This window comes from Nerophis lumbriciformis, linkage group LG22 (assembly GCF_033978685.3).
Source record: "Nerophis lumbriciformis linkage group LG22, RoL_Nlum_v2.1, whole genome shotgun sequence".
Classification (NCBI taxonomy): Eukaryota; Metazoa; Chordata; class Actinopteri; order Syngnathiformes; family Syngnathidae; genus Nerophis; species Nerophis lumbriciformis.
Window position 1 is genome coordinate 4,635,701 of NC_084569.2, and position 16,758 is coordinate 4,652,458.

Below are 16,758 nucleotides of genomic sequence, written 5' to 3' on the forward strand. Positions count from 1 at the left end.
CAACCCATTAGTTTTCACCTGTCACGTCACGCACCTGTCTCACGTTTTGAGTCACGCACCTGTTTTCGTTAATCATGTCTGTAGTATTTAAGTTCATTGTTTTTCAGTTTGTCTTGCTGGTGACATCCCCACATTTATGCTCTGCACATTTCTGACTCTTTTTTCATGTCCATCGTTCACGCTGCTCCTTTTTGTCCATGCCAAGTAAGTTTTGTTTATTATTGCCACAGTTAGTGTTTTTTGTTGTTCATAGTTTTTGCCTTTGTGCAAGTGTTCGGTTTCATAGTTTGTTCTCCGCCATTGTGCGCGCCTTTTGTTTACTTCCTTGTTTTGTATTTATAGTGTTTAAATAAAAATGTACCTTCATTCCCGTCTCGCCCGAGCCAACTTTCCGTTGCCTTCGAGAAAAACTAAACCCCAGGACCAAGTCATGACAGAAGGTGGGGATCCAACCAGGAACCCTCAGGTTGCTGGCACGGCCACTCTCCCAACTGCACCCCCCCCTACCCCCCCCATTGTTTACCTGTATCTCACCTTTTTTGTAAGGGGCGCCAGCCGGAAGTTGGCAGACCCGTCAGCGATCCTGTTCTGTCTCCCTGTAATGTTTGTCTGATCTTGAATGGGATTGCGTTGAAAATTTACATTTCCCCTCAGGGATTAATAAAGTATTTCTGATTCTGATTCTGATTTAGAGGAAGCCTCAGTGATGTTAACTAGGGAACTCCTGAATAAATAGAGGAGCGCATGGGGCTGTACCTTAGAGCGTGGTGGGAGACTATAACGGAGTGTGCAGCCCCAGATGTTTCTACCCATGAGCTAAACTCAACTCTGTCTCTGCTTGATTCCTTGCTTCTTGTCTCGTTTAATAGACAGTTTGGTGTTTGAACCTGACTTTTACAAAGTGAGTTCGGAGAGGAAGTGACCTCTCCCACACAGAAGTGACGTCAGAAAGAACGCGCCACAGCCAGCTTCATAATAAAGCTCGGAGCTAACCGCTGGAAATATGGAGGCGAGTCATCCAGACATGCCCGTGTTTCTCCTTCTTCTACATGTACAGACGCTTGTGGAAATCACACATGAATACCTTAAGAGAAAGCCATTGCAGCTATCTGGGATACAACACTTCTCAGACGGCAAGAGAACTTTCCAATGTCCAGGTCAGCTGTGATTCTACTTAGCGAAAAACTTTGTCCATTTGTCGGAGGAGAGACAACGAGAATGCGAGCTCCCGTGGATGTGATAAACAAGGTAGCGTGTGCTTTGTATTACCTGGCCGTCGAGGAAAACGGCGAATGCATTCGGACTGGCAAAGTAGACTGTATCAGTTATTGTCCGCCATGTATGTCACGGACTCAACGTCTAGGTCCAGAGTATGTAAAGTCACCAAAAAGGAATGGACAATAAAGGTGAAGGCAAAAGAGTGAGGAGTGTCCTGACCAGATATCTAGATCCCTAGTTTGATTGATGTAAAATGTTCTTTATCACATTGTTTACGTGTCTATTAAAGATTTGATTAATTTATGATGTCTCAGGTGTGATTCGGTAAAGAATCTGGGTATTATTTTCGACCCAACTCTCTCGTTTGAATCACACATCAAGAGTGTTACTAAAACGGCCTTCTTTCATCTCCGTAATATCGCTAAAATTCGTTCCATTTTGTCCACTAGCGACGTTGAGATCATTATTTATGCGTTTGTTACGTCTTGATTACTGTAATGTATTATTTTCGGGTCTCCCTATGTCTAGCATTAAAAGATTACAGTTGGTACAAAATGCGGCTGCTAGACTGCTGGACTAGCTGTCCAGAATCGGGACCCAGGGTGGACCACTCGCCTGTGCATCGGTTGGGGACATCTCTGCACTGCTGACCTGTCTTTCCTTGAGATGGTCTCCTGTTGGCCCGACTATGGACTGGACTCTCACCATATTATGCTAGATCCACTATGGACTGGACTCTCACAATATTATGTTAGATCCACTATGGACTGGACTCTCACACTATTATGTTAGATCCCCTATGGACTGGACTCTCACACTATTATGTTAGATCCACTATGGACTGGACTCTCACACTATTATGTTAGATCCACTATGGACTGGACTCTCACACTATTATGTTAGATCCACTATGGACTGGACTCTCACACTATTATGTTAGATCCACTATGGACTAGACTCTCACTATATTATGTTAGATCCACTATGGACTGGGCTCTCACACTATTATGTTAGATCCACTATGGACTGGACTCTCACTATTATGTTAGATCCACTATGAGCTGAACTCTCACACTATTATGTTAGATCCACTATGGACTGGACTCTCACTATTATGTTAAATCCACTATGGACTGGACTCTCACTATTATGTTAGATCCACTATGGACTGGACTCTCACACTATTATGTTAGATCCACTATGGACTGGACTCTCACACTATTATGTTAGATCCACTATGGACTGGACTCTCACCATATTATGTTAGATCCACTATGGACTGGGCTCTCACACTATTATGTTAGATCCACTATGGACTGGACTCTCACTATTATGTTAGATCCACTATGGACTGGACTCTCACCATATTATGTTAGATCCACTATGGACTGGACTCTCACTATTATGTTAGATCCACTATGGACTGGACTCTCACACTATTATGTTAGATCCACTATGGACTGGACTCTCACCATATTATGTTAGATCCACTATGGACTGGACTCTCACACTATTATGTAGATCCACTATGGACTGGACTCTCACTATTATGTTAGATCCACTATGGACTTTACTCTCACTATTATGTTAGATCCACTATGGACTGGACTCTCACACTATTATGTTAGATCCACTATGGACTAGACTCTCACAATATTATGTTAGATCCACTGTGGACTGGACTCTCACTATTATGTTAGATCCACTATGGACTTTACTCTCACTATTATGTTAGATCCACAATGGACTGGACTCTCACACTATTATGTTAGATCCACTATGGACTGGACTCTCACACTATTATGTTAGATCCACTATGGACTGGGCTCTCACACTATTATGTTAGATCCACTATGGACTGGACTCTCACTATTATGTTAGATCCACTATGGACTGGACTCTCACTATTATGTTAGATCCATTGTGAGCTGAACTCTCACACTATTATGTTAGATCCACTATGGACTGGACTCTCACCATATTATGTTAGATCCACTACGGACTGGACTCTCACTATTATGTTAGAGCCACTATGGACTGGACTCTCACCATATTATGTTAGATCCACTATGGACTGGACTCTCACTATTATGTTAGATCCACTATGGACTGGACTCTCACTATTATGTTAGATCCACTATGGACTGGACTCTCACTATTATGTTAGATCCACTATGGACTGGACTCTCACACTATTATGTTAAATCCACTATGGACTGGACTCTCACACTATTATGTTAGATCCACTATGGACTGGACTCTCACTATTATGTTAGATCTACTACGGACTGGACTCTCACACTATTATGTTAGATCCACTATGGACTGGACTCTCACTATTATGTTAGATCCACTATGGACTGGACTTTCACAACAATAGAGCCCCACAGCACACTGGATTCCAGTTCATTGAAATACCACAACACTGGATATTGTTCAGATAAGTTACATTTAAGAACTTGCACACAAAGCAACACTGGAGGTGACTATGACGTGGGCATTTTCCGCGCATACGTAGTAGTTGGCGTTGCACCGGCGGACAAAGGGGGGCGGGGTTCTTAAACGGTGGCATTGTTGTGTGTGGACACAGATAAGGTTAGGTGTGATTTACCCTGAATAACCTTATCGGACTTAGTGTTGAAGGGGCCTCAGGCTGGGTGGGTGTACTCACTGTCACATTTCATGCCCTGGTGGATGAGGCCATAGAGCAGAGATCCACAGTGGTCACAAAAGGTGGGACTGCCATAAGTGTGAATCTTGAACTTGTGCTTGCTTCTGGGATCCTGCGGGGACACGAGACCAGGAAGTGTGCTTAGAATGTTGGTAACATCACTTTTGAAATCATAGCAAAACTACATGTCGTTTAAAGGCCTACTGAAAGCCACTAGTACCGACCACGCAGTCTGATAGTTTATATATCAATGATGAAATCTTAACATTGCAACACATGCCAACACGGCTGCGTTTTGGACCAGTTGTTCCTCCCAGGGAATTCAAGTCACAAGTCGCTCCCAAGCTCTTTACGACACTTAAAGCTGAGTAGAAAAACCACCAGAGACAGAATAGGTATTTTGTAATATATTTGCAAAGCTTTGCATATATACCGTATTTTCCGCACCATAAGGCGCCCTGGGTTATAAGCCGCGCCTTCAATGAACGGCATATTTCAAAACTTTGTCCACCTATAAGCCGCCCCGTGTTATAAGCCGCATCTAACTGCGCTAAAGGGAATGTCAAAAAAACAGTCAGATAGGTCAGTCAAACTTTAATAATATATTAAAAACCAGCGTGATGTGGGCGCGCATGGAGTCGTATATCAACATGGACGGAGCTGCGTGAAAAAAGCCACCCGGCCTCTTCACGTAAACTTACCTTAACCACTCGCTCATCTTTTCTTCATCCATCCATCCTTTCGAGTTAGCTTTTATGATGACGCCGGCTGGAAAGGTCTCTTTTGGCAAGGTCTTCCTTTTGAATATCACCATGGGTGGAAGTTTCTGGCCATTAGCATGGCAAGCTAGAACCACAGTGAAGGATGACTTCTCATTCCCTGTGGTGCGAATATTCACCGTACGTGCTCCCGTTGTATCCACAGTGCGGTTCACAGGAATATCAAAAGTCAGTGGAACCTCGTCCATGTTGATAATGTTCTCTGGCCGGATCTTTTTTTCAGCTATCTTGTTTTTACAATATGCACGGAAAGTAGCCAGCTTTTCTTGAAAGTCTTTAGGCAGTTGCTGTGAAATAGTAGTCCGTGTGCGGATGGAGAGATTGCGTCTTGGAAACCTTAGTCGCTTAGTAGGAGCCATTTTGTGGTCTTTACAGATGTAAACACACAAAGGAAATGAAACGTAATATCCGTGCGTTTCTTCTTCTTCTACGCGGGCGGGTGGTTGTTTACAGTAGAAGAAGAAGCGCTTCCTGTTCTATGGGGGCGGGTGCTTACCTTGGCGGTTGCTTGCGTAGAAGAAGAAGCACTTCCTCTTCTACGGGGAAAAAAGATGGCGGCTGTTTACCGTAGTTGCGAGACCGAAACTTTATGAAAATGAATCTTAATATTAATCCATATATAAAGCGCACCGGGTTATAAGCCGCACTGTCAGCTTTTGAGTAAATTTGTGGTTTTTAGGTGCGGCTAATAGTGCGGAAAATACGGTACATTGAGACCAGTCCAGCATAGAACATTCAATCGCGCCGCTAAGATGGTCTGCCCCCCCCCCCCCCCCCCGACCAAACCCCCTCTCCTCTTAAGTCTCTCTTCCTCCCCCCCTGGCAGTCATGTTTCTCTAGCCAAAACACATGCCCATTATCTCTCTCTCTAACATTCCTCACTCGAGGTTAAGCACACAGTTTTGCAGACAACCAAAAGACAACAATTGGAAGAAAAACACTAGCTGTTTTGTAATATGATTATAAAAATAAAAGAAGTAACACTTAAATTCAGATGTATGTAAATATCTGCCTCCGACACTTACTAAAGTGCAATTTAAAATTTCGCGCGAAATATCCTGCTGAAAACGTCTCGGTATGATGACGTCAGCGCGTGACGTCACGGATTGTGGAGGACATTTTTGGGACAGCATGGTGGCCAGCTATTAAGTCGTCTGTTTTCATCGCACAATTCCACGGTATTCTGGACATCTGTGTTGGTGAATCTTTTGCAATTTGTTTAATGAACAATGGAGACAGCAAAGAAGAAAGCTGTAGGTGGGAAGCGGTGTATTGAGGCCGACTGCAGCAACAACATAAAACACAGCCGGTGTTTCATTGTTTACATTCCCGGAAGATGACAGTCAAGCTTTACCATTGGCCTGTGGAGAACTGGGACAACAGAGACTCTTACCAGGAGGACTTTGAGTTGGATGCGCAGACGCGGTACCGTGAGTACGCTTCCAAACATTTAATCGCTTGCCCGTACGTGCGTGCCGCTATTTGCATGTCACGTACGTAACTTTGGGGACTTTGGGGAAATATATGTGCTGTATGAACTTTGGGGAGGTGAACGGTACTTTGGGCTGTGGGATTGAGTGTGTTGTGCAGGCGGGTTATATGGATGGGAGGGGGGAGGTGTTTGTTATGCGGGATTAATTTGTGGCATATTAAATATAAGCCTGGTTGTGTTGTGGCTAATAGAGTATATATATGTCTTGTGTTTATTTACTGTTTTAGTCATCAGGTCCCACCCGCCTCTCACAGCATCTTCCCTATCTGAATCGCTCCCACTGCCCTCTAGTCCTTCACTCTCACTTTCCTCATCCACAAATCTTTCATCCTCGCTCAAATTAATGGGGAAATCGTCGCTTTCTCGGTCCGAATCGCTCTCGCTGCCGGTGGCCATTATTGTAAACAATGTGCAGATGTGAGGAGCTCCACAACCTGTGACGTCACGCTACTCCCGGTACAGGCAAGTAGAGATGCGCGGATAGGCAATTATTTCATCACAAAAGTCGTCAACCATCCGCATCCACCCGAACTAACATTTAATCAAAACCGCATCCCGCCCGCACCCGCCCGTTGTTATATATCTAATATAGACGATGCAAGGCATTAGTGAGGTTATAAAGCTTTTGCCTGTTAAAGAAAAGAGACCGATCCAATGCAGCAGAGACATTCAATGCGCGCCACGCTGTCACGGCCCAGACGCACACTAGCGGATAATCCGCGGACTCCGCGGTTGTGTCCGCAAACCGCGCATCTCTACAGGCAAGGCTTTTTTATCAGCGACCAAAAGTTGCGAACTTTATCGTCGATGTTCTCTACTAAATCCTTTCAGCAAAAATATGGCAATATCGCGAAATGATCAAGTATGACACATAGAATGGACCTGCTATCCCCATTTGAATAAGAAAATCGTATTTCAGTAGGCCTTTAATTATTCGGCAAATAAAAACATTAATTTTTGTAGCTACTAATAGTGTCATTCATAGTGGGATCTGAGCCCAGGATGCCGTTGTGGCTTGTGCAGCCCTTTGAGACACTCGCGATTTAGGGCTATATAAATAAACATTGATTGATATATTTTTTCCATGTCCCAGAAATGAGACATCTGCTCACCTCAGACATTCTAAAAAAGCAACTGAAGCTTCTTGGTGATGGTGAGCGACACATTCATTAACACACATATACTAGAGCAGTGCTTCTCTATTATTTCCTGTCAAGACCCCCATGGGGAACAGAATATTACCAGCACCCCCCTGAAGTGGATTGCTCTTGACAACTTGATAATTATTACGTTTTAAATCTGTACGACGCAGAGCTACATTCTTTATATATGCTACGTGTTGTTGCGTTTTGACCAGTTGTTCTTCCCAGGGAATTCAAGTTGCTGGTCACTCCCAAGCTCTTTTATGACACGTAAAGCTTAGTAGAAGAACCACCAGAGACAGAATAGGTATTTTGCAATTTTATATCCAAAGCCATGGAAAACGACTTCCGGACGGCTTCGAAGCGATTCTGGACCACCATCCGCCGCCTCAGGAAGGGGAAGCAGTGCACTACCAACACCGTGTATGGTGCGGATGGTGTTCTGCTGACCTCGACTGCGGAAGTTGTGGATCGGTGGAGGGAATACTTCGAGGACCTCCTCAATCCCACCAACACGTCTTCCTATGAGGAAGCAGTGCCTGGGGATTCTGTGGTGGGCTCTCCTATTTCTGGGGCTGAGGTTGCTGAGGTAGTTAAAAAGCTCCTCGGTGGCAAGGCCCCGGGGGTGGATGAGATCCGCCCGGAGTTCCTTAAGGCTCTGGATGCTGTAGGGCTGTCTTGGTTGACAAGACTCTGCAGCATCGCGTGGACATCGGGGGCAGTACCTCTGGATTGGCAGACCGGGGTGGTGGTTCCTCTCTTTAAGAAGGGGAACCGGAGGGTGTGTTCTAACTATCGTGGGATCACTCTCCTCAGCCTTCCCGGTAAGGTCTATTCAGGTGTACTGGAGAGGAGGCTACGCCGGATAGTCGAACCTCGGATTCAGGAGGAACAGTGTGGTTTTCGTCCTGGTCGTGGAACTGTGGACCAGCTCTATACTCTCGGCAGGGTCCTTGAGGGTGCATGGGAGTTTGCCCAACCAGTCTACATGTGCTTTGTGGACTTGGAGAAGGCATTCGACCGTGTCCCTCGGGAAGTCCTGTGGGGAGTGCTCAGAGAGTATGGGGTTTCGGACTGTCTGATTGTGGCGGTCCGCTCCCTGTATGATCAGTGTCAGAGCTTGGTCCGCATTGCCGGCAGTAAGTCGGACACGTTTCCAGTGAGGGTTGGACTCCGCCAAGGCTGCCCTTTGTCACCGATTCTGTTCATAACTTTTATGGACAGAATTTCTAGGCGCAGTCAAGGCGTTGAGGGGATCCGGTTTGGTGGCTGCAGGATTAGGTCTCTGCTTTTTGCAGATGATTTGGTCCTGATGGCTTCATCTGGCCAGGATCTTCAGCTCTCACTGGATCGGTTTGCAGCTGAGTGTGAAGCGACTGGGATGAGAATCAGCACCTCCAAGTCCGAGTCCATGGTTCTCGCCCGGAAAAGGGTGGAGTGCCATCTTCGGGTTGGGGAGGAGATCTTGCCCCAAGTGGAGGAGTTCAAGTACCTCGGAGTCTTGTTCACGAGTGAGGGAAGAGTGGATCGTGAGATCGACAGGCGGATCGGTGCGGCGTCTTCAGTAATGTGGACGCTGTATCGATCCGTTGTGGTGAAGAAGGAGCTGAGCCGGAAGGCAAAACTCTCAATTTACCGGTCGATCTACGTTCCCATCCTCACCTATGGTCATGAGCTTTGGGTTATGACCAAAAGGACAAGATCACGGGTACAAGCGGCCGAAATGAGTTTCCTCCGCCGGGTGGCGGGGCTCTCCCTTAGAGATAGGGTGAGAAGCTCTGTCATCCGGGGGGAGCTTAAAGTAAAGCCGCTGCTCCTCCACATCGAGAGGAGCCAGATGAGGTGGTTCGGGCATCTGGTCAGGATGCCACCCGAACGCCTCCCTAAGGGGGTGTTTAGGGCATGTCCGACCGGTAGGAGGCCACGAGGAAGACCCAGGACACGTTGGGAAGACTATGTCTCCCGGCTGGCCTGGGAACGCCTCGGGATCCCCGGGAGGAGCTGGACGAAGTGGCTGGGGAGAGGGAAGTCTGGGCTTCCCTGCTTAGGCTGCTGCCCCCGCGACCCGACCTCGGATAAGCGGAAGAAGATGGATGGATGGATGGATATTTCCAAAGCCTTTGGAAATAAACTTGAGACCAAATCCCGTCCAGAAGCGCTCACTCGCACACCTAAATTGGTCTAACTTTTTGTCATGACTTGGTCTTGGGTGTTAGCTTTTCCGGGATGCAACGGAAAGTTGGCTCGGGCGAGACGGAAATGTAAGTACATTTTTTATTTAAAGACTATAAATACAAAGAAAAGGATCAAACAAAAAGCGCGCACAGTGGCGGAGAATAAACGATGAAACCAAAAGACTATAGCAAAAAAGTACAAAATGAAAAGCACGCACAGTGGCGGAAACTATGAACAATTAAACAAAACACTAACTTTGGCTTAATAAACAAAAACTTACTTGGCATGGAACCGGCATGAAAAAAAGAGCAGCAAGGATCATAAGGGTGTGGAGAGTGTGCAGAAGCATAAATGTGGAGGTCGTCAGAACGACAAACTGAAAAGAATGAACTTAAATACTATGGACATGATTAGTGAAAGCAGGTGCGTGACTCAAAACGTGAAACAGGTGCGTGACGTGACAGGTGAAAACTAATGGTTGCTATGGTGACAAAACAAAAGTGCACAAAAAGTCCAAAACCCAAAACGAACATGACCAAAACAAAAACATGATCACACAGACATGACACTTTTCATACGGCAAAACTTCTTCTTTTTTCTGTCTCTCTTGCCCCCACCCTCCTTGTCCCTTTCTCCACAGCTGGGTAAAGGGAAAGATAAGAGAAATAATTTATTACCACTCCCCCTTTCTACCCGCTCACTCCGGGGTCCTTTTTGTTTATTATCTAAAGTCGGTTTTAGACGAGAAACAGAAAAGATCTCCCCCCTTCACATTCTCAAAAGTAGGCACACAGTATTTGCAGACAACCAAAAGATAACAAATAAAGAACACTAGCTGTTTTGTAATATGACTATAGTTTAAAAGAAGTAACACACAAATATGGATATATGTAATTATCTCCCTCCGTCAGTGTCCAATAATGTCACTACTTCTAGAAAGTTCAGTTCAGTTCCAGTTAGGGATGTCCGATAATGGCTTTTTGCCGATATCCGATATTCCGATATTGTCCAACTCTTTAAATACCGATACCGATATCAACCGATATATGCAGTCGTGGAATTAACACATTATTATGCCTAATTTAGACAACCAGGTATGGTGAAGATAAGGTACTTTTTTTAAAAATTAATAAAATAAGATAAATAAATTAAAAACATTTTCTTGAATAAAAAAAGAAAGTAAAACAATATAAAAACAGTTACATAGAAACTAGTAATGAATGAAAATGAGTAAAATTAAGTGTTACATATATATATATATATATATATATATATATATATATGTCATGTCTGTATTATCATGTTTTGTTTTAAGTCATGTTTTGTTTAGTTTCTGTCTTTTCACTCCCTTGTCTGGTCACCATAGCAACCATTAGTTTTCACCTGTCACGTCACGCACCTGTTTCACGTTTTGAGTCACGCACCTGCTTTCACTAATCATGTCCATAGTATTTAAGTTCATTCATTTTCTGTTGTTCGTCCTGACGACCTCACACCACATTTATGCTCTGTCCATTTTTTCATGTCCATGTTCACGCTGCTCCTTTTTTTGTCCATGCCAAGTAAGTTTTCTTTATTCAAGCCATAGTTTGCAAGTTTTGTTTAATTGTTCATAGTTTCTGCCCTTGTGCAAGTTTTGTGTTTATAGTCAAGTTTTGTACTTCCGCCCTTGTGCGCGCTTTTTGTTTATTCCTTTTTTTTTGATAGTATTAATAAATCATGTACCCTCATTCCCGTCTCGCCCGAGCCAACTTTCCGTTGCATCCCGGAAAAGCACACACCCAAGACCAAGTCTTGACAATATATATATATATATATATATATATAGCTAGAATTCACTGAAAGTCAATTATTTCTTATATATATATATATATATATATATATATATATATATATATATATATATATATATATATATATATATATATATATATATATATATACATATATATATCCATCCATCCATCCGTCCATTTTCTACCGCTTATTCCCTTCGGGGTCGCAGGCTATATATATATATATATATATATATATATATATATATATATATATATATATATATATATATATATATATATATATATGTATATGTATATGTATATATATATATATATATATATATATATATATATATATATATATATATATATATATATATATATATGTATATATATATATATATTGTCAACCCTATATATATATTTTTATATATATATATATATATATATATATATATATATATATATATAAATGTATGTGTGTATATATTATATTGCGCTCTACTACGGTATTGAGCACTATTTTTTGGATAACCTTATTAAGACATATATATATATATATATATATATATATATATATATATATATATATATATATATATATATATATATATATATATATATATATATATATGAAATACTTGACTTGGTGAATTTTAGCTGTAAATATACTCCTCCCCTCTTAACCAGGCCCCCAACCGCGCCCCCGCCCCAACCACGCCCCCCGCACCCACCCCCCACCTCCCGAAATTGGAGGTCTCAAGGTTGGCAAGTATGGCCGAAACCCCTAAGCCCGACTCACCGAACCCCTACGGTTCCATCGAACCCAGGTTAAGAACCACTGCTCTAGTATTTGGCTCTCTATTCGATGCAATGGCTTTTTTTGGTATTGGGACCATGATTTCAGTCCTAACTTGTTCACACCTCCTCATATGGAAGCTACTTTTCCTTCTTGATGTCTCAAGAAGGGTAGAAATACAAGAACACACACACACACACACCTACACACACACACACGGCACGTAACGCAATGCAAAAAAGGGATTTGTTGAGTCGTTAGGTGTGATTGGCAGGCAAATTACGGGTGCAGGAACATTCTAATTAGCATGAGGCTTTTCTATTTTTTGCTCGTTGGCATCCGGCGTTTGCTGAAGTATCACCGTAGGAAGGAGGGAGGTAAAAAAAAACAAAAAAAAAAACAGATGGTGCGGTAATTCATGCCTCTCCTGTTCTGTCCTGGTCCTTCTGGGTCTTCCTCCTTTTGTATTCCATTTTGGCTCCTTGTATTCTGAGTGGGTTTATCCTCAAAGAGCCTCGCGAGCGCCAATGAAGGAGATAATATCTACCTCCGGTCTATTTTTCTCATTTTGACATTATCAGGCTGCCGCTTTTTGCTGAGCCAGGACCTTCGTTTATTCATCCTTCTACCTGCCTTTACTCACATATGACCTTGAAGTGCCATCCCATGGAATCGTCCAAAATGTTTTGGTATCCTGGAGCATTCAAAGTTCCTTTCACTGGAACTAAGGTGTTAGAATAATTGTTTCTAAATCACCACAAAAGCTTTGTATTACTTCAAAGCGGACACATGACAGGATCTGCCCAATTTCCAGACGAACTCTTTTTGAAGTATTTTACGAACCCTTTTTGAACTATTTTATGGAACTCTTTTTGAACTATTTTTACGACCTCTTCTTTTGAACTGTTCGGTAACCAAAGGCAACGCTGTTTACGACCCACTTCCCTCTGGAAGCAGCTGTGGTCAGGTGGGGGGAGAAAGTCAAATAAAGAAGGAGGAGTGCAATCTGCTCATCAAAGACTTATTTGGAACATCCCACAGGTGAACAGGCTAATTGGGAACAGGTGGGTGCCATGATTGGGTATAAAAGCAGCTTACATGAAATGCTCAGTCGTTCACAAACAAGGACGGGGCGAGGGTCACCACTTTGGCAACAAATGCGTGAGCAAATTGTTTAAGAACAACATTTATCAACCAGCTATTGCAAGGAATTTAGGGATTTCACCATCTATGCTCCGTAATATCATCAAAAGGTTCAGACTGCACGTAAGCCATGATATTACGGACCTTCGATCCGTCAGGCGGTACTGCATCAAAAAGTTACATCCGTGTGTAAAGGATATCACCACATGGGCTCAGGAACACTTCAGAAAACCACTGTCAGTAACTACAGTTGGTCGCTGCGTCTGTAAGTGCGAGTTAAAACTCTACTTTGCAAAGCGAAAGACATTTGTCAACAACACCCAGAAACGCTTCGCTGGGCCCGAGCTCATCTAAGATGGACTGATGCAAAGTGGAAAAGTGTTCTGTGGTCTGACGAGTTCACATTTCAAATTGTTTTTTGGAAACAGTGGACGTCGTGTCCTCCGGACCAGAACCATCCGGACTGTTCTAGGCGCAAATTTGAAAAGCCAGCATGTGTGATGGTATGGGGGGTGTATTAGTGGCCAAGACATGGGTAACTTACACATCTGTGAAGGCACCATTAATGCTGAAAGGTACATACAGGTTTTGGAGCAACATATGTTGCCATCCAGGCAACGTTACCATGGACGCCCCTGCTTATTTCAGCAAGACAATGCCAAGCCACGTGTTAGAACAGCGCGGCTTCATAGTAAAAGAGTGTGGGTACTAGACTGGTAGTCCAGACCTGTCTCCCATTGAAAATGTGAAGGCTAAAATATGAGAAGGGAAACTGTTGATCAACTTAAGCTGTACATCAAGCAAGAATGGGAAAGAATTCCACTTCAAAAATGTGTCTCCTCAGTTCCCAAACCTTTACTGAGTGTTGTTAAAAGGAAAGACCATGTAACACAGGGGTAAAAATGCCTTTTTTGCAATGTGTTGCTGCCATTGAATTGAGTTTCTCAGTGTGAACATGACATATCTTGTCTTTGCAGTCTATTCAATTGAATACAAGAAAAGGATTTTGCAAATCATTCATTTTATTTACGAATCACACAACGTGACAACTTCACTGCTTTTGGGTTTTGTATAACGCATCAACCATTTCCTTTCAAAAGGCGTGTTACATTTTAAAATGCTGTTTTGGGAGGCGAGCACCAATAACATTGATTGAAAATTAATTTCAGCGGGAGACGCTGAAATTCTTTTACCTGAATAGACCTTACCTTCCCGGTAAGGTCTATTCAGGTGTACTGGAGAGGAGGCTACGCCGGATAGTCGAACCTCGGATTCAGGAGGAACAGTGTGGTTTTCGTCCTGGTCGTGGAACTGTGGACCAGCTCTATACTCTCGGCAGGGTCCTTGAGGGTGCATGGGAGTTTGCCCAACCAGTCTACATATGCTTTGTGGACTTGGAGAAGGCATTCGACCGTGTACCCCGGGAAGTCCTGTGGGGAGTGCTCAGAGAGTATGGGGTAACGGACTGTCTTATTGTGGCAGTTCGCTCCCTGTATGATCAGTGTCAGAGCTTGGTCCGCATTGCCGGCAGTAAGTCGGACACGTTTCCAGTGAGGGTTGGACTCCGCCAAGGCTGCCCTTTGTCACCGATTCTGTTCATAACCTTTATGGACAGAATTTCTAGGCGCAGTCAGGGCGTTGAGGGTATCTGGTTTGGTGGCTGCAGGATTAGGTCTCTGCTATTTGCAGATGATGTGGTCCTGATGGCTTCCTCCGGCCAAGATCTTCAGCTCTCACTGGATCGGTTCGCAGCCGAGTGTGAAGCGACTGGGATGGGAATCAGCACCTCCAAGTCCGAGTCCATGGTTCTCTCCCGGAAAAGGGTGGAGTGCCATCTCCGGGTTGGGGAGGAGATCTTGCCCCAAGTGGAGGAGTTCAAGTACCTCGGAGTCTTGTTCACGAGTGGGGGAAGAGTGGATCGTGAGATCGACAGGCGGATCGGTGCGGCGTCTTCAGTAATGCGGACGCTGTATCGATCCGTTGTGGTGAAGAAGGAGCTGAGCCGGAAGGCAAAACTCTCGATTTACCGGTCGATCTACGTTCCCATCCTCACCTATGGTCATGAGCTTTGGGTCATGACCGAAAGGCCAAGATCACGGGTACAAGCGGCCGAAATGAGTTTCCTCCGCCGAGTGGCGGGGCTCTCCCTTAGAGATAGGGTGAGAAGCTCTGTCATTCGGGGGGAGCTCAAAGTAAAGCCACTGCTCCTCCACATCGAGAGGAGTCAGATGAGGTGGTTCGGGCATCTGGTCAGGATGCCACCCGAACGCCTCCCTAGGAAGGTGTTTCGGGCACGTCCGACCGGTAGGAGGCCACGGGGAAGACCCAGGACACGCTGGGAAGACTATCTCTCCCGACTGGCCTGGGAACGCCTCGGGATCCCCCGGGAGGAGCTGGACGAAGTGGCTGGGGAGAGGGAAGTCTGGGCCTCCTTGCTTAAGTTGCTGCCCCCGCGACCCGACCTCGTATAAGCGGAAGAAGATGGATGGATGGATGGATGGGAGACGCTGATTTGAGATACAAGTGTTATAAGTTAAGAACCAATTAACCTATTAAGAGCGTAAGTTAAGTGCTGTAGCTTTAAGAAGGAGGCAGAAGGAAGACTAATCTAAATCCCAGTCAGCCACTAACTGACATGTTGCCACAGGAGGTGTAATAACATCTCATTATTATTTGGCAAATGTTGGGCATCAAAGTGACAGCTGATTTGATGTACACCGCGGGGGGCTAATTATTTAACTGCTGGTGTGTACAAAGTGGAGTGTGATTTCCACTTCAATCATTTCTGAGATTTGAACATACAGTATGACATCACTTCCTAACACTGCAGTATAAACATGTTCACACACTTACTTTTACCCAGGTCTTGCACTCCTCCTCTGTACTAAAGTGAACCCCAGAGTCCTCCCGACTTGGTTGGAGAATGATCAGAGAACGTGGACATGATCCATGGTGTCACTCGTGGAGACTGAACGCACACGGACCCGGGAAGACGAGATGTGTTGAGAGCAGAAAGAACCATTCCTCAGGATCGTTAGCACAGCCTTGAAATCGGGCAATTTACTGTTGGAGGTTAGTATTGGCTATGATAAGACCACAGCAGAACCTTGAGAAGAAGGTTGGGGACATCTCTGCGTTGGTGAACTGTCTCCGCTCTGGATGGTCTCCTGCTGGCCCCACTATGGACTGGACTCTCACTATTATGTTAGATCCACTATGGACTGGACTCTCACTATTATGTTAGATCCACTATGGACTGGACTCTCACTATTATGTTAGATCCACAATGGACTGGACTCTCACTATTATGTTAGATCCACTATGGACTGGACTCTCACTATTATGTTAGATCCACTATGGACTGGACTCTCACACTATTATGTTAGATCCACTATGGACTGGACTCTCATTATTATGTTAGATCCACTATGGACTGGACTCTCACTATTATGCTAGATCCACTAAGGACTGGACTCTCTCACTATTATGTTAGATCCACTATGGACTGGACTCTCACACTATTATGTTAGATCCACTATGGACTGGACTCTCACACTATTA

At 44.2% G+C, this 16,758-nt stretch overlaps 1 protein-coding gene across 1 annotated transcript in view; it reads right to left on the bottom strand.

Moving 5' to 3' along the window:
• prkcab (protein kinase C, alpha, b) overlaps positions 1–16,758 on the bottom strand; it is a 259,108-nt gene that overhangs the window by 67,949 nt on the left and 174,401 nt on the right. Inside the window, 1 exon segment of the mRNA XM_072915832.1 lies at positions 3,890–4,001. Within this exon segment, the coding sequence (XP_072771933.1) occupies positions 3,890–4,001 (112 nt within the window).